We start from the raw sequence: 26,874 nt of genomic DNA, 5'->3' as shown, positions 1-26,874 counted from the left end.
CAACACCTCATATTCTGTCTGGGTAGCTTGCAACCTGATGGTATGAACATCGATTTCTCGAATTTCCGGTAATGCCCTCCACCCCGTCCTTCACCCCATTCCCTTTTCCCTTCTCCCACCTTATCTCCTAACCTTCCCATCACCTCCCTCTGGTGCTCCTCCTCCTTTTCTTTCTTCCATAACCTTTCCCCTCCCATCAGACCTCCTCCTTCTCTAGCCCTGTATATTTTTCAACAATCAACTTCCCAGCTCTTTGCTTCAGACTTTCTCTCCTCCCAGTTTCACCTATCATCTTGTGTTTCTTTCTCCCCTCCTCCCACCTTCTAACTCTGAGTCCTTATCTCTTTTTTTCCTCCAGTCCTGATGAAGGGTCTTGGCCCATAACATCGACTGTACTCTTTTCCATGGATGATACCTGGCTTGCTGAGTTCCTTCAGCATTTTAAAAGGGACAAAATGTAGTTCACACAAATGCAAACATCGCGTGTGGATTTGATTAGTGGTTGGATAGAGATAGCGCTTGTGACAGATTTGAGGAGGGTAAATCGAGAGAAGTTGTTCTGATCATTGGATGCTTCAAGGGCTAGAGGAAACAGATTTGAAGTGATGTGCCCAAAATCAACGTTAGTCAATAAGGATTTTCACAAAAGAATTCATAGGAAATTGAGGAAAAATTATTGGCAGGACTCGAGAGAGATCAGTAGAATAGGACTGCCTTGCTCTACAAATAATTGGCATGGATTCAGACGACCAAATGGCCTCCTGTGTCCTTGCATTTCAAGATTGTTTAATGTTATCAGTACACACATGTAAAGGAGAACAAAATATTTGTTACTTTAGATCCCAGGCAGCACAAAAAAACACAACAAGATCAGCAACACAATAAATGTAAATTTGTCAGATAGCATAAATAGTCCATAAAGTGATGCTCGGCACAAAACTATCTGTTCATACAGTGACAGTATTGTTTCAGTAAGGCTGATAGGCATCCATGTAAATTAAATCTGTCTGCTTTGCATATATTAATGTAAATGTGACAAGATAGTACCTGCCTATATGAAACAAAAGTCAGTGTCACTGTTTACTAACTTAGGCAGCAAGTGGATATAATAGAACTAGTAATTTTATGAGCTGCTCTAGAACAAAAGATGGGCTTTTTAAACAGTATTGTGTTATTGATTAACCCAATAATTAATTAGCAGTCTCCTTAGAAGTTTCAGGATTGAAACTAGAAAAAGTTAATTAACAGTAAAATGCTGAGACAGCTTCTTAATCATATAATTTGTGTAACAGATAAAATGTAGATTTATCTTAAGAAAGTACAGGTATAACCTTTCTCAATTAAAATCTTTAAAATTCAGCAACAACTAGCGGCATTAATTTGTGTCAGTAATTACAATGTTTTGAGTAAAGGTAAAACTATCACACATTTCATTAAATGATTAGCTAATTAATCCTCTCCCTGCTTACTTCCAGGCTTTTAGGCACAGTGTTTGGGTAGCTGCAGTATAAGATCCTACTCTCAGAAACTACTGTAAATGCCTTGGTATGAACCAGCAATAAGGTGCACTTACCTAGCATATATCCAGTTTTCAAATTAATGAACTATGTGACCTTGACTTGGCTTTATACGCAACACCTTTAAATGACATTGAGAGCATATCAAGTATTTCTGAAGTGCACCTTTATAACTGCTTTCATGGGAATAGCATTTCAGCAGTCCAGCCTGCGATGCCCTGAACTACATACCAGTTTTAAATAGATCTAAGAATGCAATGTCAAATTCTTGCGGGTGAGGGCAGGAAAGTTTTAAAGGATTGAAAAGCTACAGAAGGTTGTAGATGAGACCATCTCCATCATGGGTACTTGTCTTCCTATCATCCTGACTCTTCAAAACAGAGGTGATGCTCTCTTTTTACACTTTATTTATTTTTATATAATCTTGCAATTTGAGTGAGGACATTGTGGAAATAGTGAGAGAGATTTAACCATAAAGCAGTATGAATGCAAGGATGAGAATTTCTAAATTGAGGTAATGTCTAACTGAGAGCCAATAAAAGTGAGTTGTGGTGAATCCAGCAAAATTGGATATCCTCCATTTTATGAAGAATGAGAGAAAGAATACATTGGAATAATCAAGTCTCAAATTGTCAGGAATGGATGAAGCTTTTAGCAGCAGAGTTGGACAGTTTTAAAGGAATAGAAATAGTGATGGTATAGTTATATGTCAGAAGCTTATCTCAGGCATGGTATTTTCTGATAATGTTGCAAAAGGTTATATGTTCATGAGAAATAAAGGTGTTAAAGATAGATCCTTACACTGAGGGTGATTCTCTGACATTGAAAATATATTCCAGAATAGAACGAGGCAAGGCAATTGAGGGCCCACTCAGCTGGACAGTGCAAGAGAAGCACTGGAGGAGGATAGCATTGTCAATGATATCAAAGCTTTCAGAATAATGCAGAAAGACAGGGAAAGACATAGTACTTATCAAAATGTAGTATATTGATACTCCAACAAGGCCAAACCCTAACTTGAAGGATTGGGTCCAATTGAAATTTGACTTTAAATTCATTTATTAAATTGTCCTTACATAAAATAAAGGCTAAAGGGGGAATTTGTTTCTTCATTATTGACACTGATGTAAAAGTGATACTGTGTTCATTAAGATTGTGTAATAGATGAAAATGAAATTGGGCAATAAAGGGTGAAGTATAATATGTATAAAGTCTCATTAAGCTTAAAATATTGGCAGAACAAATTAAAGGCAAGGGATTAAGTATGAAAAATCATAAATTATCAGTTTCATTATTACATAGGTGGGTGTTTGAACACAAATTGCAAATTTTGTTTGCTGATATTAACCTTTCAATGCTGATGGCAAAAGTACACTGCTTTTTGAATACAGATTTCATAGTCTGAATATCAGAAGTGTTTACGTAGTCCAGTTGCTTTAATATTTCTATTCAGCTTTGTGCATTATTTGCTTAATTATATTCAAATTTATTTAAAGAAATGCCTGAAGCCAAAATTCAAAAGCTGTAGTCAGGCAATGTTTATATTTGTTTTATTCTAAACTCTTCGGAGGAAAATAATAAGAAATTAACCTTTCTCAATAATACAGCTATTGCTTTTGTTGCATTGCTTTAGGTTCACATTTGAATTCTAGTTTTAAAATAAATGGTGGAAGTTATCAGTTTGAATTAAAAAATCACAAACAAGAGCTGCAGATGCTGGAAATCAAAGTAATATGCACAAAATGCTGGAGGAACTCAGCAGGCCAGGCAGTATTTATGGAAAAGAGTTAACAGTCGACGTATTGGGCTGAGATCTTTCAGGATGTCCCAATGAAGGGTCTCGACCTGAAATGTAGACTGTTTACTCTTTTCCATAGATACTGCCTGGCCTGCTGTGTTCCTCCAGCACTTTGTGAGAATTGAAAAAGTTCTTTGAATAGGTAAATATAAGTTTATGAGTTTCAACAGAATTTTTATATAAAGGTGATTATATTTCCTATTTAGATATTCTAAACGCAGAGGACAAAATGCGAACTCACCTCCTTAATTGTTAATGAAATCAACTTTTGTGTAGTTGTTTGAAATCTCTTCAAACAGTACATTCCCAGGGGAGTAAGTTGGACAAGATGTAACACTAGTATTGTACTCTGCGTGTCAGTTACCTTACTGATGGTTTAGGTTTAAATTGTCAGCATCAGGCTGATATTCTAATTTGTGTTTTTCTGTTCTCACAGGCAAGGACCAATTAGAATGAATATGAAAACCTCTTGGGTAAACAAAAATAGTCTAGTCATCCTCACATCTCCTGTACTATTGACTAAGAAATGTAATTTCAAGGAAAGTTAGGCAGATATTCACATCAACAGACTAAATCAATTTTACTCTCGCTATCTTTGAATTCGGTTCTTACAGTTTCCACAAACAGTGTAAAAATTGGACCCTTATTACCCATTGTTATTAGGACTGAATTCTTGCGTGACTAATCATTCCCTGACAAGGCTCCAGAAATTAATCAGTAACTTACCATACGTGCCCTATCCTATTTCTAAAAAATCTCTGCTAATTTACTTACGGTTTTACACATCTTGAGTTTCAATTCTTTAACTCATTTATTTGAAAGCATTGAATAGATTAAAGGATTGAACCTTGACATTATGCAAAACCATAAAGAAATTAGCAGAGATTATTGAATGCTACATACATCAAAGTCACTTGACGCTATAATATTAAAAAAAACAATATTGTGGAAATAATTATATTAATTAACTATTGAACCATTTTTGTAGAATGTCAAGAATTTATTTTATATATAAAAGACACATCTAATTTTTTTTCTCATTTCCAGAAATTCTCCATGGGATCTGGATCCTACTTTGTCCCTTTTACTACCTTCCTAAAGCAGATCATTGTTACCATTATTTTAGTAATGTTTGTGGACTTTTGCTATATGTAGAAATCTGACTTGCAACAGTGATTCGACATAAAGCATCCAAATGATTAAGTGACAGCTGAAGTCATGACAGGACATCAAGGAAGTTGAGGATTTCCTAGACTGGCCACATTACAAGAGGTGATTACTGCACAGGTTCAGGGAACTCAGGACAGTGTTTGGCAGTAGAAAGAAAAAAATTTCAGGAAGCTTCTGCGACTCTAAAACCACTCAGTAATAGCGGGTGTGGTGGCACCTTGAAGGAATGCAGTCCAAAGCATGGACTAGCAGCAGGAGTGTACCATCTGCTTCATCATTTCAGCTCCACTATTAACAAGATCATGGCTCATCAGATTTTTGTTTTGTTGTTGTTGTGGCTGCTTGGTGTGTTGTTCTGTTGAACATGTTAGGCATGCTACATTGACACCTGATTATGTGTCAACACTTGCAGGTTTCCCCAGCTCTTCCTTGGGGTTGAGCTGTCAATGTAAAAAATGCTTTTCACTGTATTTTTCAATGCATATGTGATAAGTAAATGAATGTGAATCAGATCCATGGCAACTTCTTGTCGATGAATAGTTTGTGAGGGATGAATTATACTACAATTGCAAGGTTTTGAATTTTCTGCAGCTTTTGTTGCCAGGTATCAACTGGCTGGAGTGTTTACTGAGATCTTTAACCACTTGCTTTGGTTGTCTGAAGTATTCATCCGCTTCAAGCAGGTTTCAATTATACCGGTGCCCAAGAAGACCATGGGAACCTGTTTTAATGGGTATCGTCCAGTAGCTCTCACGGTGATGAATTATTTTGTGAGGTTGGTAATTAAACATATCAACTCCTGCCTGAGAAGTGACTTGGATCTGCTCCAGTTTACCAACTAGCACACCAGGTCCGCAGAAGCTGCCATTTCATGGAATCTTCACTCAACGCTGGAACATCTGGACAGCAAAGATGGATACATCAGGATGCCCTTTATCAACTACAGCTCAGCATTTAATATTATCATCCCCTCAAAACTAATCAATAAGCCTTAAGACCTTGTCCTCAGTACCTCATTGTGCAATCGGATCTTCTTATTTCCTCATTTACAGACTCCAGTCAGTTCAGATTGGCAACATCTCCACAATTTCCATCAGCAGGGGCGCACCCAAGGCTGGGCACTCAGCCCCCAGCTCTTCATGCTTTACATTTATGACTGCATGGCCATGCAGTGCCATATTCAAGTTTGCCAACGACACCACTGTTGTCAGCCGAATCAAAAGTGGTGATGAATCAGCATATAGGAGGAAGATTGAAAATCTACACACAACAACAACCTCTTGCTCAATGTCAGCAAGACCAAGGAGCTGATTATTGACTTCAGGAGGAGGAAACCAGAGAAGATCAGCAACCTTGAATTCCTTGGTGTTATCATTCCAGAGGACCTGTTCTGACCCCAGCACATAAGAGCAATTACAAAGAAAGCACAACAATGCTTCTACTTAGAAGTTTGTTAAGATTCGGCATGACATCTAAAACTTTGACAAACTGCTATAGATGTTTGGACTCACTTTGAATGACTCTTTATCTCATGTTCTTGATATGTATTGCTTGCTTGCTTACTTATTATTATCATTTTTTTTCTTGCTTATTTGCATTTGCACAGTTTGTTCTCTTTTGCACACTGGTTGCCCACCCCGTTGGTGTGGTTGTTCATTGATTTTATTATGGCTATTGAATTTAAGCATGCCTGCAAAAAGATGAGTGTGTGTTGCATATAGTGACACGTTCACTAACCATAGATAGGCATAACAGTGTTGGTAATACAGTTGCAAATACATAAACTGAGTTCAAGATTGTTTAATGTCATTTCCTATACACCAGTGTAAAGGAGAATGCTGCACAAAAAATCTCAATAAGATGAACACCATAATAATAAAAAATACAATCAATACAAGTACATAAGGTAACTTGTATGCAAAGATTGATTGTACGTCCATAAAGTAACGTTTGGCACAGAAGTGTCTGTACATAAGGTGACTGACAGAAAATGATAAAGTATCGGTGGTTGGGGGTGTGGAGGGATGGGATAGTTGGTGCAGGTGTTGGTCAGCCATGCTGCTTAAGGAAAGTAACTGTTTTTGAGTCTGGTGGTCCTGATCTGGAGCCTCCTCCCTGATGGAAGTGAGATAAACACTCCATGAGCAGCTTTGGTGAGGCCCTTCATGATGTTACTGACTCTTTTCTGGCACCTTTCTATGTGTGTATTCCAGGGTTGAATTAAGCTAGCGCGGGGCCTGTAGCATATGCTATAAAGGGGCCCTAAATTTTAAAAATGCACATAAGTATTAGAACATACTTTACTATGCAAGTAGATAATTTATTTCAATTTTTTCATTCGCTGTACAGCCAGATAATACGACAAATGTCTGACACTTCAGTAATAGTATTACCTACATATAGGTATCAATTTCAAATGTCAAAAGTAACAAAACTACAATTTGAAAGTTACATTTTCCAGATTCAGCATGAGCAAATTTGTTGATGATACTGGAAATGTCTATTTCATACAGAAGTTCATGTTCAATGCTCATTAGAAAGAGATTGTTCAATCTGTTTTGACCCATGGTGCTCCTTAGTTCATTTTTAATCCTTTTCAGTTTTGAAAATGAGCGTTCTCCACTGCATTTGGAACCATGAGTGACAAATGGATGCACAAGGCATTTTCTACATTTGGAAAACATGACTCCAAAGAATCCTCAGTTATCAAACAATACAACTGTAACTCTACAAGGTCTTGTTTGGTGCCAATATGAGGAGCAAGATCAGTTTTCAACAGTTCAGTAAACTGCACAAATTCTTCATTAAGACTTTCTTCCAGATCTTCCATCCCTTCTGGATCACCGAATTATAGGAAAGATGTCAATAAATTTGAGGGAGTACAGAGGAGATTTACTAGAATGTTGCCTGGTTTCATCTCCTAAGTTACAGAGTAAGGTTGAACAAGTTGGGTCTTTATTCTTTGTATGGTGGAAGGTTGAGGGGGGAACTTGATAGAGGTATTTAAAATTATGGGGATAGATAGAGTTGACGTGGATAGGCTTTTTCCATTGAGAGTGAGGGAGATTCGAACAAGAGGACATGAGTTGAGAGTTAAAGGGCAAAAGTTTAGGGGTAACATGAGGGGGAACTTCTTTACTCAGAGAGTGGTAGCTGTGTGGAACGAGCTTCCAGCTGAAGTGATTGAGGCAGGTTCGATGTTGTCATTTAAGGTTAAATTGGATAGATATATGGACAGGAAAGGAATGGAGGGTTATGGGCTGAGTGCAGGTCGGTGGGACTAGGTGAGAGTAAGAGTTCAGCATGGACTAGAAGGGCTGAGATGGCCTGTTTCCGTTTTGTAATTGTTATATGGTTGTATGATTTACTAAGATTTGATGACCTCTTTACGATCTCTTCAGGTGTAAACGACTGTAACTGATGAAGGAATCCAAAAACACCATTCACCTTTAGAGCAACACACATAGAAGTTGCTGGTGAACGCAGCAGACCAAGCAGCATCTCTAGGAAGAGGTACAGTCGACGTTTCGGGCCGAGACCCTTCGTCAGGACTAGTAATCCTGACGAAGGGTCTTGGCCGGAAACATCGACTGTACCTCTTCCTAGCAATGCTGCCTGGCCTGCTGTGTTCACCAGCAACTTCTATGTGTGTTGCTTGAAATTCCAGTATCTGCAGATTTCTTCGTATTCACTCTTAGATAAGCTTTCTGCCTTTTTGACAGGGTAGAAAGCAAGCTGTCAAAAATGGCAAGAAATGTTTGGCTTTTAAACTCCTGAGAAGGCATTTGAGATTCAACAAGTGGATCAAGAGTGCTGGAACCACTGAAATCATCATACGTGCGATTTTGCTTGTGTTTTCTTTGAGTTTGCTGTTGATAATTTTCACACTTAGTCAAATCCTTGGCTTTTTGCTCAATGCCTGAAAAAGTAGACTGCATAGCTTGAATAGATCCATGCAAGAATTCATAGAGTGCACAAGCTGTGTTCAAGTCTTGTCCAGAAGATTGCAAAGAAGCACTGGTCATTTGAAAAGGCTGTAATACTTGATCCCACAATATGACCATTGTTCCTGTTTCCAACTTCATGGTCGAAAGTAGTCCATGAGCCTGTTGTCGACACTCTGCCTTCTGATCATTGTTATTTGAAATGTCATCCAAGACTTGTTTTATTGCAGAAAAGCTGTGTAAAAGTGCTTTTGTAGCATCTGCACGAGCTGACCACCTGGTATCTGACGTTCTTTTCACAATGGACAAATGAGCACCACCATCAGATAATGCAGCAGAAAGGAGATCCCACCGATAAGCAGAAGCAGAAAAAAATGTGTACAGACTTTCTACAAATTGAAAGAAAATTAATGCTTCTTGACAACATTAAGCTGCACATTTTCCAACCAAATTTAGTGAATGTGCAAAACATGGAATGTAATCCACAAATTCATTCAGCTCTTTAATTCGTGCTTGTAAGCCACTATACTTGCCACTCATGTTGCTGGCATTGTCATAACTTTGACCACGACAGTCTTTTATATTAGTGTCATTTTCCTTCAAAAAAAGACAAGTAAACTTTGAACGAGCTGTTCAGCACTATGACCTTCCATATCCAAAAACTTCACAAATCTTTCAACTGGTCCAGACAGCAAAACATTGCGCACAAAGTCAGCTGGTCCACTTTAGATATATCTGGAGTAGAATCCAATGATGCAGAATAATACTTGTATTTCTTCACTTCACTGATAATGTGATCCAGTATTCTGGATCCAATCAGATTGATGAATTCCTCACATGTTGTTTTAGATAGGTAGATTTATGTCCCCTTCCTTGGTTTGCATGAGCATTAATACTATGACACAGCAAGGAGCCAACACACGCCTGCACACACATACTGTACCATGCAGCATGCAGCTTTCACCGACATGAAAACAACAGCGTTGCTAGATCGTCATTTTGTGGCATGGATGAAATCACAGAGCGTTGCGTTACCGGTAGGTACAAGGCAGTTTCTTTTTTCGACAAAACAAGGTACAGCAGGCAGAGACCCCTGGCAGAACAGGTATAACCGCCTTGTGCTTGAGGCTCTATTTATTTGCTAAACACAAAGGACAGTTCATAGTTACAAGTACAGACAATTCTTTGAAGTTTTCCTATCTTTTGATTAAATTCATTCTACCAGTGCCAGTATGCCTAAATTGGCATTCATGGCCTTTAGGAATGCAAGTTAAAATCCATAATACATTATTTGGTATGTTATGTGCTAACATAGAGGACAATTCATATTCAAAAAGCATAGATATGGTGTCTTCGTAACTACCTGTAAACTTAGCATTCTTGTCTCAGAGGCGCCAGAGATGCATTGTTACAAATGAAACTGAGTTCACAGCTTTTAGGAAATGCATTGTTATGAACTCAATCCACAGTACTTTGTCAAAGAACAGAAGCCTGATGGCTGAAGTCATTTATTTAAGTGTAAATGAATCATCTACCCAAAACTCACTGTAATAGTCGTGAGAATACGGTGAGATGCCGATTTCACCAGACTGCAGCTTGCAAGCATTTAGTGCGGGCGGGGCCCTTGAAAATGCGGGGCCAGTAGCATATGCTACTTTTGCTACTAGGTTAATCCATCCCTGATGTATGCCTGTGATGGCGGGTAGGCTGATGTCGGTGATGCGTTAGGCAGTTTTGGCTGCCATCGTAGAGCTTTCCTGTCTGCCGCAGTACAGCTTCCATACCATACAGTGTATACAACTTGTTTGGATGCTCTCCACTACACATCTGTAGAATGACATGACTATAAATGTGCATAGTCCAGCTTTCTTCAGCCTCCTCATAATGTAGAATTGTTAGTGAGCTTTCCTAATTGTGTAGAATGTGTTCTGGGATCATGAGTGGTTGTGCAAGATATGCATTCCCAGGAGTTTGAAGCTGTTTTGGGCTAAACTGGAAATGAAATTGCAGATTTTCAATAATTCATTTTGTTAAAATTTTGTTTCCTCAATATGATGCAGAACTGATATCAGTGAAAATCTTTTCTGATGCTTTAATTTCCATGGTTCCTAACTTTGGCCTATTTTGTCATTTGCCTCTAAGTACCCCAAAACCTCATAATTAATAACAGACTCCAATATCTTTCCAACCACTGAAGTCAGTCAGAATTATAATTTCCTTTCTTCTGCCTCTCTCCTTTCTTAAAGAGTGGAATGACATTTGCAATTTTCCAGTCCTTGGGAACCATTCCCGAATCTAGTGAATCTTGAAAGATCATTACTAATGCCTCCACCATTTATTCAGTTACCTCTTTCAGAACCCTGCTGTGTAGTCCATCTGGTTCACTTGACATAACTATATTCATACTTTCCAGCTTCCAAGCACCTTTTCCTTAGTAATATCAATGACACTCACTCCTGCTTCTGACGCTCCTTACTTCTGGCATTCTGCTAGTGACCTCTGCAGTGAAGACTAACATAAATACTTACTCTTTATCTCCCATTATGATCTCTGCATTGTTATTTTTCAGCAGTACAATATCCACTCTTGTCTCTTTTACTGTATATATCTGAAAAAAAATTTTGCATCCTTTTTTATATTAATGGCTAGCTTGCTTTCATATTTCAATTTTTTTCTTTTGATGGCGTTTTCATTTGACTTCTGTTGGTTTTTAAAAGCTTCCCAATTCTCTCTCTTCCCACTAATTTTTGCTACATTATATGCCTTTTGTTTTGCTTTTATGCTGTCTTTGACTTCTCTTGTCAGCCACAGTTGCTTAGTCCACTCTTTAGAATACTACTTCATATTTGGGATGTACCTTTCCTGCACCTGCTGAATTGCTCCCAGAAACTCCAGCCATTGCTGTTCTGACATCATCTTTGTTAATGTTCCCTTCTGATCAATGTTGGCCAGCTCCTCTCTTATGCCTCTGTAATTCCCTTTGCTTCATTGTAATACTGATGCATCTGACTTTGTCTTTTCCTCAAACTGCAGGGGTGAATTCTATCAAATTATGATCACCAGCTCCTAAGGGTTCCTTTGCCTTAAGCTTCCTAATCAAATCTGGTTTATTACTCAACACCCAATCCAGAATTGCTATTCTGATATGTCTATCCACGGCCTCCTCTACTGTCAAGATGAAGCCACACTCAGGTTGGAGGAACAACACCTTATATTCCATCTGGGTAGCCTCCAACCTGGTGGCATGAACATCGACTTCTCTAACTTCAGTTAATGCCCCACCTCCCCTTCGTACCGCATCCATAATTTTTTTTAATCTTTATCCCCCTCTCCCCTCTCCCCTCTCCCCTCTCCCCTCTCCCCTCTCCCCAGGCCTCCTTTTCTATGATCCTCACATATCCCTTTTGCCAATCCTTTCCGGCTCTTAGCTACATCCCTTCCCCCCCGTCTTCTCCTATCATTTTGGATCTCCCCCTTCCCCTCCCACTTTCAAATCTCTCACTATCTCTTCCTTCAGTTAGTCCTGACGAAGGGTCTCGGCCGGAAACGTCGACTGTACCTCTTCCTAGAGATGCTGCCTGGCCTGCTGCGTTCACCAGCAATTTTTATGTATATTGCTGTTCCCCTAGTGGTCTCAACCACTGGCTGCTCTAAAAACCAATCTCGTAGGCATTCTATAAATTCCCTCTCTTGGGTTCCAGCTCCAATCAGATTTTCCCAATCTACCTGCATATTGATAATCCCCCATAATTATTGCAACATTGTTCTTTTTACATGCATTTTCTATCTCCCATTGTAATTTGTAGCCCACAACCTGGCTACTGTTTGGAGGCCTGTTTATAACTCTCTCCAGGGTTGTGTTTTTTTTTGCCCTTGCAGTTTCTCAACTCTACCCACAAGGATTCTACATCTTCAGGCCCTATGTTACTCCTTTCTAAAGGTTTGATTTCATTTTTTAAACCACCAGAGCCACCCCAGCCCCCCCTGCTTACCTGCCTGTCCTTTTGATACAATGTGTATACTTGGATGTTAAACTCCCAAATATGATCTTACTTCTGCCATAACTTAGTAAAGCCTGCAGCATCATACCTGTCCATCTCTGTGCTACAAGATCATTTCTCTTATTCTGTATACAGTATGCATTCAATTATAACACCTTCAGTCCTGTGTTCATCACCCTTTTTGGATTTGGCCTTCTGTTACATTTTAATATTCCCCTGACTGCAGCTTTGCCCTATATTTACATGTCCTTCCTCAGTCTCACCACACACTACATCAGGTTGTATCCCAACTGCCCCATCTTCAACCCTATCACTCTGTTTCTCAACCCATTGCCAAATTTGTTTAAACTTTCCCAATGGCTCTAGCAAACCTGCCCACGAGGATATTGGTCCTCTCAGGTTCAGGTTTGTACTGGTCATACCTTCCCTTTCATTTCAAACATCATATCACCTCCAGAAGAGACGGTAGATCCCACATCTTACACAAGGAACATACCACTAGCTATGTATTAACAGAGAAAAAAACTTAAGAGAAATTTACTTAGAACCTGCACCTACACATGCCCAAGTCTGTTCTTTCTAAACCTGTTGAGCCAAAGCCTGACCTCCCTAACACTGTCCCCTCACACAGTGGCTGCTTCACTTACACCTCAGTTCTTTTTATTGACCCCTGCCGTGCCTAATAGATTGTTATGATTGCAGCACACTAACGTCCCAAATGCACCTAAGCTCATTTTAAACCTTACGCTGTTTAATCAACAAATGACCTCTCACAATGATTGCAGCCCACCAAAAAGCCCGAATATATACCTGACGCTTCCTTACCAACGAGCACCAGCTCTCGTGCTGATAGCAGCCCACTGCAGATGGTTTATACCTTGACAGCATTGCCTGTTTAGAGGCACGAGAGGAAGTGTGAAGGATTCCAACTACATTCCCCTGTGGGTGGTTTTGCTGATCCGGGAGGCCACAGCCGCTACGCTAGAGGTCACGTATTTCTGTATAAGAGCTTTGTGTCAGTCTTGTCGTAGTCTGTGGTTTCTAGTGAAGGGAGCTGTAGAGGTACAACTGGAGCCATCCAGTGACTCTTTTGGTTCTATTCGTTTTCAGAGGTCTGGTTACAGTGAGCAGCTAGCTGTTTTTCTTGAGCTGAGTGATTCTGCACATGACCAGGCTGCATGAGCTGAAGAATTCCATGAGTCAATCGATTGCTTTTCTGCTTGAGCAGGGATGTGGTGTGAGTGAACTTGCCTTTGCTCTTGCAGATGGAAGGTATGCCTCTGCACCAATCAGTATCACCTCGTCACGAGTGGACATCTACTGAGCTTTCAGAGAGAGAAGTCAAGACGGCAAGGGTCAGACAGCTGTGGCTTGGAGTGTGTCAGCTGCCTCTGCTTTGGGCCTGTAGGTTAAGATGATGGATGGTAGTGCATTTAGGATATCAGCAAATCACTGCTCCTGTAATGATCTCTTCGGGCTTGTGCGGGGAGCCGGAGAGTGTTGGGCTCACAGGTTTTTAAGAGAACTGGATGAATTGTTTAATGAGAATCGTTAATTGTTGATAGTTCCTTGTGTTTTTCTCGAGCGACTTACTCTTTGTAATGTAATTTCCTGAAGCTTTCTGTTTGAACTTGTTAAGTTTACTTTGAGAGGCTTGGGGTTTCTGTGTTACTTGTATTTAAGCAGATGCTCGATTAGCTTTAATTGTGGGGATCCTAGTTTTTAGAATGTTACTTTTACCGGTGTTGCTCTGCTGAGCTACTGATGTTCTGTTGGCATTCTTATGAATAAACTCTGGTAGCCATCTCTATAGTAGAGTTTGTCTTTCCTCCGCACTTTGGTTCCAACATTGCCAGCATACATCGCGACAGCTCTGTGGTCTGCCAAGTCTCCTAAGAGGATTTGGGTGTGCAGGTTCAGAACGATCACTTCCCCTCTACTATGACCACCAATGATCTCCCACCATGTCCTATCCACCAGCTGCCATTTCTATGACCAACAAAAAACTCCCAGACACGTGCTTCATTTGACCAGGGATAATAGTCTAGAGCCACCCCTTCAAGAGCGAGAACAACTTGCAGGTGCCACAGACACAGAGTCAAATGTCAAAGAGTGCAACCTTGTAGTAGCCAGAACCCAGGATACTGCAACATTAGTGCTAGGATGTCAGAACCCAACAAGATTATCAAAGGGGAAAGGCACCAATTGTCCATTTTTGTGAAGTGATTGAAATGTGGTTTTCTGCTACTGAGACTTGGTTCTTACCCATTGAGTATCGTGAAAAATAGCTTACACTGGAGCACCTCAAGGGATTCCTCTTTTTTGAATGAGTATGCACTTCATTGCCATAAAATCTGTGTTCATTAATACATCTCCGTACCCATGCCCTACTATTCTGATCACAATATTGAGAAATATCTTACACTGAACTTGCATTGTCCTCAATGTTGTATAGCCCTCTTTACTGTTATTTAGCTTTTGAAATGCCTAGCCACCATTAGTGAAGAGCTAGAGATCCCACAAGTAAAGAGTATTTTATGTAGTAGTGATTTCTTTAAGTGAGGGCTAGAAACAGTGATTTTGTAGCAAGCCATTTAGTTATTTAGTTGAAAGATTTATTTATTCATTCATAGTTAGATTTGGTTGGTCATGCAAAGCAGGAAGAGAGGGAACATTTAGGCTCAACTAGCTGATTGGTGGTGTACTATGGTAATAATTGAAGTGTGGAGAAGATCAGTTAGTTTTCAATGGGGAATACATTATTGCCCAACTGAAAAAGGCCTTGTTACTCTGGTTATCTGGGAGTGAGTCTGGTGATGCTGGCAGGCATATCCTTTCCTGATGTTCTTTCATTGTCCTCTTGCTCCTCTGGCTCCCCTTGCTCTATTGGTCTTCAGTGAGTACCTTATGACCCGCAAGATCTATCTTCCAGGTGTAGCAGCAGTGTGAAATAGCTTAGGATGAAGGAGTCATGGGAGCTTCATCATTAAGAATGTCTGCTCAAGATCCAGAAATTGGGAACCCTTTCTTTTGATGAAATACAAAATATTCTCATTTTTAAATAAAACTGTTATGGACACATGAGTGCAGTGAACACTTTCTGCACCAATGGAAGCCAACTATGCTAGCAAATTCCAAGCCTCCGCATGCTACTTTTTCATTAAAATCAAAAACGTGCTTTTGTGGATAGAGAGCCTTGTTGATCTCTCAAAGATCTGTCCAAGATAGCAGTGTAGATCAACTGCATTTGTCTGGAAGCTTGAACTGTAGAAGTCAGATTCTTTTTCTTTTTAAATCTTTTTATTAAGTAAGTATACAAAAAAGGTAAGCCATATAAACATTAATACAATGTTAAAGTATAATAAAATTCCAAAAGATATCAATACCAAAAAAAATACTACAAACAATGTAATTTAAACATAAGAAACCAAGATAACATAATAGTATACTAAATTTTATATATATCAATGGAAAAAAAAAGAAAAAAAAACCCCAAAAAAAAACCCACCGTGCAGCTAACTAAAAGCAAGGCAAAGCAATGGGCTAACTTGAAACCAAACAGAGTTAAACTTAAAATCACGTCCTCAATCCCGACCTCCATTAAAAACAGTGAAAAAAAAACAAGAAGGGTAAATATTACATTAAATGAAAATATCGAATAAAAGGTCCCCAAATCTGTTCAAATTTAAATGAAGAATCATAAAGGTTACTTCTAATTTTCTCCAAATTCAAACATAAAATCGTCTGAGAAAACCAAAAAAAGGTAGTTGGAGCATTAAGCTCTTTCCAATGTTGTAAAATACATCTTTTCGCCATTAAAGTAAGAAATGCAATCATTCTACGGGCTGAAGGGGAAAGATTACTAGAAATTTTAGGTAGTCCAAAGATAGCAGTAATAGGGTGAGGAGAGATATCTATATTTAATACCTTAGAAATAATATTGAAAATATCTCTCCAAAAAGTTTCCAAAGTAGGGCAAGACCAAAACATATGAGTTAAAGAGGCTATCTGCCCCGAACATCTATCACAGAAAGGATTAATATGCGAGTAAAAACGCGCTAACTTATCTTTGGACATATGTGCTCTATGAACCACTTTAAATTGAATTAGGGAATGTTTAGCACAAATAGAGGAAGTATTAACTAATTGTAAAATCTGCCCCCAATCATCCACAGAAATGGTAAGCCACAATTCCTGTTCCCAATCTACCCTAATCTTATCAAATGGAGCTTTCCTAAGTTTCATAATAATATTATAAATCATAGCCGATGCACCTTTCTGACATGGATTAAGGTTAATTATCGAATCTAAAATATATGTAGGAGGAAGCATTGGAAAGGAAGAAAGTATAGTACTTAGGAAATTTCTAACTTGTAAATATCTAAAAAAATGTATTCTTGATAAGTTATATTTATTAGATAATTGTTCAAAAGACATAAGGGAACCATCTAAAAATAAATCCAAAAACCGTAAAATACCCTTAGTCTTCCAAGTTTGAAAAGCGCGGTCCGTAAAAGAGGGAGGAAAAAATATGTTACCTAAAATAGGAATCGCTAACCTGAATTGATTAAGATCAAAAAATTTTCTGAATTGAAACCAAATGCGCAAAGCATATTTAACTATCGGGTTAGAGACCTGCTTAAGACGTTTCGAATCAAAAGGGAGAGAGGAGCCTAAAATAGAACCAAGTGTATAACCCTGAACAGATTGTAATTCCAATGCTACCCATTTAGGAATAGATAGTATGTCCTGGTCAAGTAACCAAAATTTCATATGTCGAATATTAATAGCCCAATAATAGAATCTAAAGTTAGGTAATGCTAAACCTCCATCTCTCTTAGCTTTCTGTAAATGTATTTTACCCAGTCTCGGATTCTTATTCTGCCAAATAAATGAAGAAATTTTAGAGTCAACTTTATCAAAAAAAGATTTTGGAACGAAAATTGGTAATGCCTGAAACACATATAAAAATTTTGGCAAAAAAAACATCTTAACTGCATTAATACGACCAATCAAAGTTAAATATAAGGGAAACCATTTAGATGAAAGTTGAGTAATATGGTCTATTAATGGTAAAAAGTTAGTCTTAAATAAATCTTTGTATTTACAAGTAATTTTAATCCCAAGATATGAAAAGTAATTATTAATCAATTTAAATGGAAATTTATAATATAAGGGAAGATGTTTATTAATCGGAAAAAGTTCACTCTTACTAAGATTTAATTTATAACCTGAGAAAAGACCAAATTGTGCTAATAACTCTAAAACAGCAGGAATGGATTTCTCAGGATTAGAAATATATAAAAGTAAATCATCAGCATAGAGTGATAATTTATGGGACTTTAATCCCCGAGTTATCCCAGTAATATTTGAAGATTCTCGAATAGCAATTGCAAGAGGTTCTAATGCAATATCAAATAATAGGGGACTAAGAGGACAGCCTTGTCGAGTACCACGAAAGAGAGGAAAAAAAGGTGAGTTTAAAGAGTTAGTACGAACCGAGGCTACAGGGGAATGATATAACAGTTTAATCCAGGATATAAATTTCAAGCTAAAATTAAACATTTCAAGCACCTTAAATAAATAAGGCCATTCTACTCTATCAAAAGCTTTCTCGGCATCTAAAGAAATAACACACTCAGGAACATTTTGTGAGGGAGTATAAACGATATTTAACAATGTACGAATATTATAAAAAGAGTAACGACCTTTAATAAAACCCGTTTGGTCTTCCGAAATAATAGAAGGAAGTACTTTTTCTAGTCTATTTGCTAATAACTTAGAAAAAACTTTAGAATCAACATTTAATAAAGATATTGGTCTATAAGATGCACATTGAGCAGGGTCTTTATCCTTCTTTAGTATTAGAGAAATTGATGCTCTATTAAAAGATTCAGGAAGTTTACCAAGTTTCAAAGAAGCCTCAAAAACCCTACAGAGCCAAGGAATCAATAAAGAAGCAAAACATTTATAAAATTCAACGGTAAACCCATCAGGGCCAGGAGCTTTCCCCAGATTCATAGAAAAAATAACATTCTTAATCTCATCCATTGTAATGGAAGTATCTAATAAAGAAGACATATCCTGTGAAATCTGAGGGAAGTCTAACTTATCTAAAAAATCATTCATATATTTAGAATCTCGAGGAGACTCTGATTGATATAAAGAAGAATAAAAATCACAAAAGGTTTGATTAATCCCCACATGATCCAGTATCAATCGATCATTTTGGTTATAAATCTGATTGATTTGAGATTTAACATAATTAGATTTCAATTGATTAGCCAGCAGCTTGCCAATTTTGTCACTGTGAACATAAAAGTCACTTCTTGTTTTCTTTAATTGGTTTACAATCGAGGACGAGAGTAGTAAACTGTGTTCCATTTGAAGTTCAGTTCTTTGTTTGTATAACTCCTCAGAAGGAGCCATAACATATTTCTTATCAATTTCTTTAATCTTGTCCACAATTGCCATCTCCTCCTGCTTCTGTTTCTTCCTCAAAGCAACAGAATACGAAATAATCTGACCCCGAATATAGGCTTTAAAAGTGTCCCAAAGAGTGTTAACCGAAATATCTTCTGTATGGTTAATTGTAAAAAAAAGCTCAATCTGTTCATTCATAAAATTAACAAAGTCCGAGTCCTGAAGCAACAGCGAATTAAAACGCCATTGTCTATTATTTGGTATATTGGCCATAATTTTAATAGAAAGCTTAAGTGGAGCATGATCCGAAATGGTTATAGAATCATAATCACATTTAATCACTGAAGGAATAAGACGAGAATCAATGAAAAAATAATCAATTCTTGAATAGGAATGATGAACATGTGAAAAGAAGGAAAAATCTTTTTCCTGAGGATGCAGAAAACGCCAAATGTCCGTCGACCCAGAATCAGAAAGGAAAAAATTAATCAGATTTGCAGATTTATTAGGTAAAGTCCGTAAAGGAGCCGAACGGTCCAAAGCTGGAGACAAACAGGTATTAAGATCTCCGCCCCAGATCAATGAAAACTCGTTCAAATTCGGAAACTGATCAAACAATGATTTATAAAATTCCGGACAATCCATATTAGGAGCATAAACATTAACCAAAACTACTTTTTTATTAAATAGTAAACCACTAACCAATAAAAATCTACCATTCGGATCAGAGATAATATCCTGTTGTATAAAAGTAACTAAGGAATCTATAAAAATAGAGACGCCTCGAATCTTAGCATTGGAGTTCGAATGAAATTGTTATTTGAAAAAACGTAGTCTGTCCCCCCTCCGTACATGGGTCTCTTGTAAAAATAAAATTTCTGCTTTAAGTCTCCGGAACACTTTAAAAACTTTTTTCCTTTTAATAGGATAGAAACATAGAAACATAGAAAATAGGTGCAGGAGTAGGCCATTCGGCCCTTCGAGCCTGCACCGTCATTTATTATGATCATGGCTGATCGTCCAACTCAGAACCCAGCCTTCCCTCCATACCCCCTGACCCCTGTAGCCACAAGGGCCATATCTAACTTCCTTTTAAACATAGCTAATGAACTGGCCTCAACAGTTTGCTGTGGCAGAGAATTCCACAGATTCACCACTCTCTGTGTGAAGAAGTTTTTCCTAACCTCGGTCCTAAAAGGCTTCCCCTCTATCCTCAAACTGTGACCCCTCGTTCTAGACCTCCCCAACATCGGGAACAATCTTCCCGCATCTAGCCTGTCCAATCCCTTTAGGATCTTATACGTTTCAATCAGATCCCCCCTCAATCTTCTAAATTCCAACGAGTACAAGCCCAGTTCATCCAGTCTTTCTTCATATGAAAGACCTGCCATCCCAGGAATCAATCTGGTGAACCTTCTTTGTACTCCCTCTATGGCAAAGATGTCTTTCCTCAGATTAGGGGACCAAAACTGCACACAATACTCCAGGTGTGGTCTCACCAAGGCCTTGTACAACTGCAGTAGTACCTCCTTGCTCCTGTACTCGAATCCTCTCGCTATAAATGCCAGCATACCGTTCGCCTTTTTCACCGCCTGCTGTACCTGCATGCCCACTTTCAATGACTGGTGTATAATGACACCCAGGTCTCGTTGCACCTCCCCTTTTCCTAATCGGCCACCATTCAGATAATAATCTGTTTTCCTATTTTTGCCACCAAAGTGGATAACTTCACATTTATCCACATTAAATTGCATCTGCCATGAGTTTGCCCACTCACCCAACCTATCCAAGTCACCCTGCATCCTCTTAGCATCCTCCTCACTGCTAACACTGCCACCCAGCTTTGTGTCATCCGCAAACTTGGAGATGCTGCATTTAATTCCCTCATCCAAGTCATTAATATATATTGTAAACAACTGGGGTCCCAGCACTGAGCCTTGCGGTACCCCACTAGTCACCGCCTGCCATTCTGAAAAGGTCCCGTTTATTCCCACTCTTTGCTTCCTGTCTGCTAACCAATTCTCCACCCACACCAATACCTTACCCCCAATACAGTGTGCTTTAAGTTTGCACACTAATCTCCTATGTGGGACCTTGTCAAAAGCCTTTTGAAAATCCAAATATACCACATCCACTGGTTCTCCCCTATCCACTCTACTAGTTACATCCTCAAAAAATTCTATGAGATTCGTCAGACATGATTTTCCTTTCACAAATCCATGCTGACTTTGTCCGATCATTTCACCGCTTTCCAAATGTGCTGTTATCACATCCTTGATAACTGACTCCAGCAGTTTCCCCACCACCGACGTTAGGCTAACCGGCCTATAATTCCCCGGTTTCTCTCTCCCTCCTTTTTTAAAAAGTGGGGTTACATTAGCCACCCTCCAATCCTCAGGAACTAGTCCAGAATCTAACGAGTTTTGAAAAATTATCACTAATGCATCCACTATTTCTTGGGCCACTTCCTTAAGCACTCTGGGATGCAGACCGATGATTAAGACCGTTAGTATTCCAGGAGACAAAATTAATAATAGACTCCATAAATCCTAAAGTCAACCCACAACAAGGAGGATTGACGATAGGCGCGACCCACAAACCCGGAGAGGAAACAGAACATACAAAAGATACCGGGAAAAAGGACGCAACCAGTACTTCAATAATGTATATAGCCCAAAGAGAAACAAACTAAAATGTGAAGCCCCTCCCACCACCCACCGCCCCAAGACCCCAAGGCAAAATCTAAAGCAGACCCGCCAGAAAGAAGCAAGCGCGTAGAAGTCAGATTCAAGGTGTCACTCAAGTACGAGAGCTTGGCTGGAGATCATTCTGCAGAGTTTTGCATTCCTCAGCGTTTACAGTCTTTGAAATGCTGTGCATATGAATACATTGCTGATCAACCAATTCTAGGTGTAATGGTGTCTTTGAAGATTGTCTAGGACTTGTGTTGTTAGGACATGTATTTGCAACCTTTCTTGGACATATCAACCCTCTCTGAGTGCACTGTAGTGCCTTTCAGAAAATCTTCGGCAACTGTGTTACAACTGAGATGTGCCTTGAATGTGGAGTCAAATATTGCAGAAGAGTTGAGTTTCAGCTGTCTGTGGACTTTGGGAAGTGCTTGGACAACTTGCAGTCAGTTCTGAAATTACATAGTCATTCCTCCTCATGACAGCACAGTATTGCTTAAATCTTGTTTAGGGAGAGAATATAGCGTATTGTCCTTATGCTCTCTCTCCTTGTCAGAGGTGTTTCCTTTGTTCATTCCATCACTCCTCCACCTTTGTGTACTTTCTCTCTTTCCCAATTCTGATAACTGGTTTTGGACTTAAATCATTAACTGTTTCTCTTCTGCATTTGCTGCTTGGCCTTCTGAATGTCCTTAGCTTTTCCTGTTTTTAATCTCTGATTTTTAGCTGCTAATTTTTAAAAAATTTCATTTATTGAATCAAGATTGCTGACAAGCACAATGCCAAGGCCAGGTCTAAGCTTTGTCAAGTTTATTTCTAGTAAATCGCTAGGAACACTTTCAAGAGCTATCTGCCTTTGTTGTAACTGCTTTCTGGTGCTCCTCTTTATAGTAACTAATTACCGGATCAGAATTAACTTATGAATAATTGTAACATCATGAAGCTTCTTTAGTCCAACTGTATAGAATATAGTAAGCAACTGTAATCTACTATTCAGAGATAATTTTCCCATACAATCAAATTTAATTGCTGTAAACTTTTCAAGAAGTTAGTTCCTTATTAATACCTTTATTTTTTTTATTTTATGCAGAGGAAATGGAAGAAGAACTGGAGACTACAAGTATTTTAGACTTGACAGAAAAGCAAAGACATCAGCTTAAACACAGGGAGATATTTCTATCACGCCAATATGAGTCACTTCCTGCCACTCATATCAGGTATGAAATTGCAATTCATTGAAAAAAAGTTCATTTATACTGCATTAAATTTATTTTATTTATATAGAAATAATAAAGAAAACTTTTCAATTTAAGAACCCGAATGCTCATTTTGTCATTCTGATGTGTAATAAGCACAATGGAGTGTAAATGAAGCAGAAAAGATTGGAAGTATTCATCAGATGAAGCAGCAATATGGAGAGAGAAACTGTTAACTTTTCAGCTTAATGACCCTTCGGAATAACTTTACAAAATTAGTAAACAAGTATATTTTAGGTGGAAGAGGAAGGGAAAGTGTAGAGGCAACTAAGGGAAAGAGTGGCTGAATTTTGCAAATAGTGGTAGTGTCAGGTAAGTGAGGATGGTAAAACCTTGTTAATTACTGATGTGAATGGGTGAGATGTAAATAGAATTAGATAAATGAGGAATGCGAGAGAGAGAAAAAGTCCTCGGTGTGATGCAGAACACAACACACGCAAAATACTGAAAAACTCAGTAAGTCCGGCATCATTTATGGAGGGAATAAATAATTCTGACTTCTGCACCATTCCTTTCCAGTCTTGGTGCCCTTCTACCAGCATTTGTGTGTGTTGCTCAAGATTTCCAGAATCTCGTGTTGATGATACAGAACAGTTCTATTCTTTTTCCCGTAGTCACGGCCTAACCCTGCTGAATATTTTCAACATTTTCTGTTATTATTTTGTATATTTCTGTATTTATTTGCTCTCTCTCCCCTTTTTGCCCATCTCATTCCATTTGCATTTCCTCTACATCAATAATTTATTATTAATTAGCTTTTAGCCTCTATCAACTGACTTTTGGGATCATTCAGTCTCCCTTGATCTCTACCTTATCATATACATTCCTTCCATCTTCTCTATTGCCTGTCTTCCTCTGCAACTTGCAGCATATGAAAGGAGTTTGTATGTCCTCCCTGCGCTGCACGTAGGTTTCCTCCCACATTCCAAAAACTTACCGGTTAATAGGTTCATTGGTCATGGGAAATTCTCCTGTGATTAGGCTAGGGTTAAATAGGTGGGTTGTTGGGCAGTGTGGCTTGTTGGTCCGGATGAGACTGGTCTGTGCTGTATCTTTAAATAAGATCAAATCAAATGAGATAAAAACATACAATTACAGCCTATGATACAGAAACAGATCATTTAGTCCATGAATGTTTTATAATGCTGCATGAAGTCCTTAGGGACATATTACTATTTTTAAAGATGCTGTGCGTGTGCTGTTGACAACAAGCTGATTTGCTTTAATACCTTATTATTAAGTTGCATGCAGTTCCTATATATTTTGAACAACACAGATGCTCCTAACTTCTCACTCTTCAAGTTGTCCAAGTCAAAGTGTAGCTCTTCTACTTACTCCTAGTGTTTATTTGCCTGTGATCTCCTATGATCCAGTGTTTAAAGCGACATTGTACTATTTGATTGTGAGCTGTGTTTTGAATCCAACATCCAATGAGATTTACATTCATGTAAGGAAGATTGACGCTGTGCTTCCTCACTATGTACTGAAACCACAAGCCATATATTTGGGCCTGAAGCTTAAATCTTTCCAATATTTTCCTTGTCTTTCCACTTTATATTAAATAAAAAAGCTATTTTAAAGCCTTTGCCATGCATTTCCCTGAACAAAGCTACCTTTCTCAGTTATACTAAGTAAATGTTTTGTAAGTTTCTTACTCATTTTTTTGACGATTGTTGGAACTGAAAGAGAATACATATAAATAATGATTTGGCTCTTCATGGGATAAGCACAGAAAGAGACCCTTCAACCCACTGGGTCCATACCAACCATCACTATGCATTCATATGAATCCTGCGTTAATCCCAATTGCACGCTGGGGGCAATTTACCCATTTAACTTAACCAGAATGAATATCTATGAAATGTCAAAGGAAAACTGGATGAAACTAATCACACGGAAAATGTGCAAAGTCCACACGGACATTACTTGTAGCATCAGAAATTGCACTCTGGTCTCTGATGCTACAAGTCATGTTATATCTGTTTAAACTGCTTTGCTGGTGTTCATCATATATTTAAAAAAATCACCAATTGTCCCATTAAAAAAATTCTAATTACAGTTAAAGGTGCATGAATTTGGTAGATCTCACATTAAGTTGTAAAGAATAAGTAAAGATCATCCGCTATTAAAATAACCTAATGACATCCAGCCTTTGTCCTGCACCTATTAGACCTGGTAAATGCAATACCTTTTTTTCCACTCTTTGTAACATTTCTAAGTTATTCCAGTGATGTTAATCAATTCATTAAGAAGTGCTTCAACACGATGAAAGAAAGCAAAAGGCAGTTAATTGGTGCTCATATTTGCCGTCCAATAGAATGTAATACCCTTTTGTAAAAATTACAACTGGAACATTTCAATGTATTCTGTCAACTCTTAGGACCGTTTTTTCAACAGGAACTTGTGTTGTTGCCAGTGTACAACAAATCTGTGCAGAAGTTATTTGTGGAAATTAATGGCAGAAGTTTGCGTGGTTCTAGTAACTGTCTTTAAATATTAGTCTCTAAATAGTATCTAGAAATACAAAAATAATTTTCCAACAACTATGGAAGCATTTTGTCTTGTCTTTTGGTACACCTGTACAGTTTCTCTAACTTTGCTTCCATTGAGTACAAAAGATTCACTTAATCTTGCATCCTTGTGGTTACACCTGTACTTGTCAATGCCATTGAATTATCATCATTGCAGTTTTCCTTTGTCCTCAGAAGCTTTCAATAAATATTCTCAAAACTTAAAGTAACACATAGAAAATGCTGGAGGAACTCCGCAGGTCAGGCAGCATCTGTGGAATTGAATAAAAAGTCGACATTTCGGGCCGAGACCCTTTTTCAGGATGCTGTCAATTAATATAGGTATATCAGTCAATATAAATATTTTATTAGATGCAGTGAAGGGAATTGCCTTTATCGTCATTGGCTTGCCTGCAGAAGGCAGAGGTTGTGGTGTAGGGAGTACATTTGGATTGGAGGGCTGTGACTAGTGGTATCCCACAAGGATCGGTTCTGGGACCTCTACTTTTTGTGATTTTTATTAATGACCTGGATATGGGGGTAGAAGGGTGGGTTGGCAAGTTTGCAGATGACACAAAGGTTGGTGGTGTTGTAGATAGTGTAGAAGATTGTCGAAGATCGCAGAGAGACATTGATAGGTTGCAGAAGTGGGCTGAGAAGTGGCAAATGGAGTTCAACCCGGAGAAGTGTGAGGTGGTACAAGGCAGAGTACAAAGTAAATGGCAGGATACTTGGTAGTGTGGAGGAGCAGAGGGATCTCAGGGTACATGTCCACAGATCCCTGAAAGTTGCCTCACAGGTGGATAGGGTAGTTAAGAAAGCTTATGGGGTGTTAGCTTTCATAAGTCGAGGAATAGAGTTTGAGTTGCGAGGTAATGATGCAGCTCTATAAAACTCTGGTTAGGCCACACTTGGAGTACTATGTCTAGTTCTGGTCGCCTCACTATAGGAAGGATGTGGAAGCATTGGGAAAGGTACAGAGGAGATTTACCAGGATGCTGCCTGGTTTAGATAGTATAGATTATGATCAGAGATTAAGGGAGCTAGGGCTTTACTCTTTGGAGAGGAGGAGAATGAGAGGAGACATGATAGAGGTATATAAGATATTAAGAGGAATAGATAGAGTGGATAGCCAGCGCCTCTTCCCCAGGGCACCACTGCTCAATACAAGGGGACATGTCTTTAAGGTAAGGGATGGGAAGTTCAAGGGGGATATTAGAGGAAGGTTTTTTACTCAGAGAGTGGTTGGTGCGTGGAATACACTGACTGAGTCAGTGGTGGAGGCAGATACACAAGCGAAATTTAAGAGACTACTAGGCAGGTATATGGAGGAATTTAAGGTGGGGGGGTTACATGGGAGGCAGGGTTTGAGGGTCGGCACAACAAGGTGGGCCGAAGGGCCTGTACTGTGCTGTACTATTCTATGTTCCATCAGTGACATTTAATTGGCCTTTGGAAAGTGTACCCTTCAGCCATTAGAACATAATAAATGAGAAGTTGTTTTCTCTGAACAGAGTAAACTGGGTATCCTTCAAACTCTATTTTTGTTTTAATAGGAAAATAAT

At 38.6% G+C, this 26,874-nt stretch overlaps 1 protein-coding gene across 5 annotated transcripts in view; it reads left to right on the top strand.

The window, feature by feature from the left end:
- LOC134350477 (metastasis-associated protein MTA3-like) overlaps window positions 1–26,874 on the top strand; it is a 216,570-nt gene that overhangs the window by 27,337 nt on the left and 162,359 nt on the right. For all 5 annotated transcript variants that reach the window (XM_063055687.1, XM_063055686.1, XM_063055690.1 and 2 more), the window contains exon 4: window positions 22,634–22,760. In XM_063055687.1, the coding sequence (XP_062911757.1) occupies window positions 22,634–22,760 (127 nt within the window). The remainder of the gene's footprint in view (window positions 1–22,633; window positions 22,761–26,874) is intronic.

Source organism: Mobula hypostoma, chromosome 8, assembly GCF_963921235.1.
Source record: "Mobula hypostoma chromosome 8, sMobHyp1.1, whole genome shotgun sequence".
Classification (NCBI taxonomy): Eukaryota; Metazoa; Chordata; class Chondrichthyes; order Myliobatiformes; family Myliobatidae; genus Mobula; species Mobula hypostoma.
Note: the sequence above shows the minus strand (reverse complement) of the source record. Positions and strands in the feature narration are given on the sequence as shown.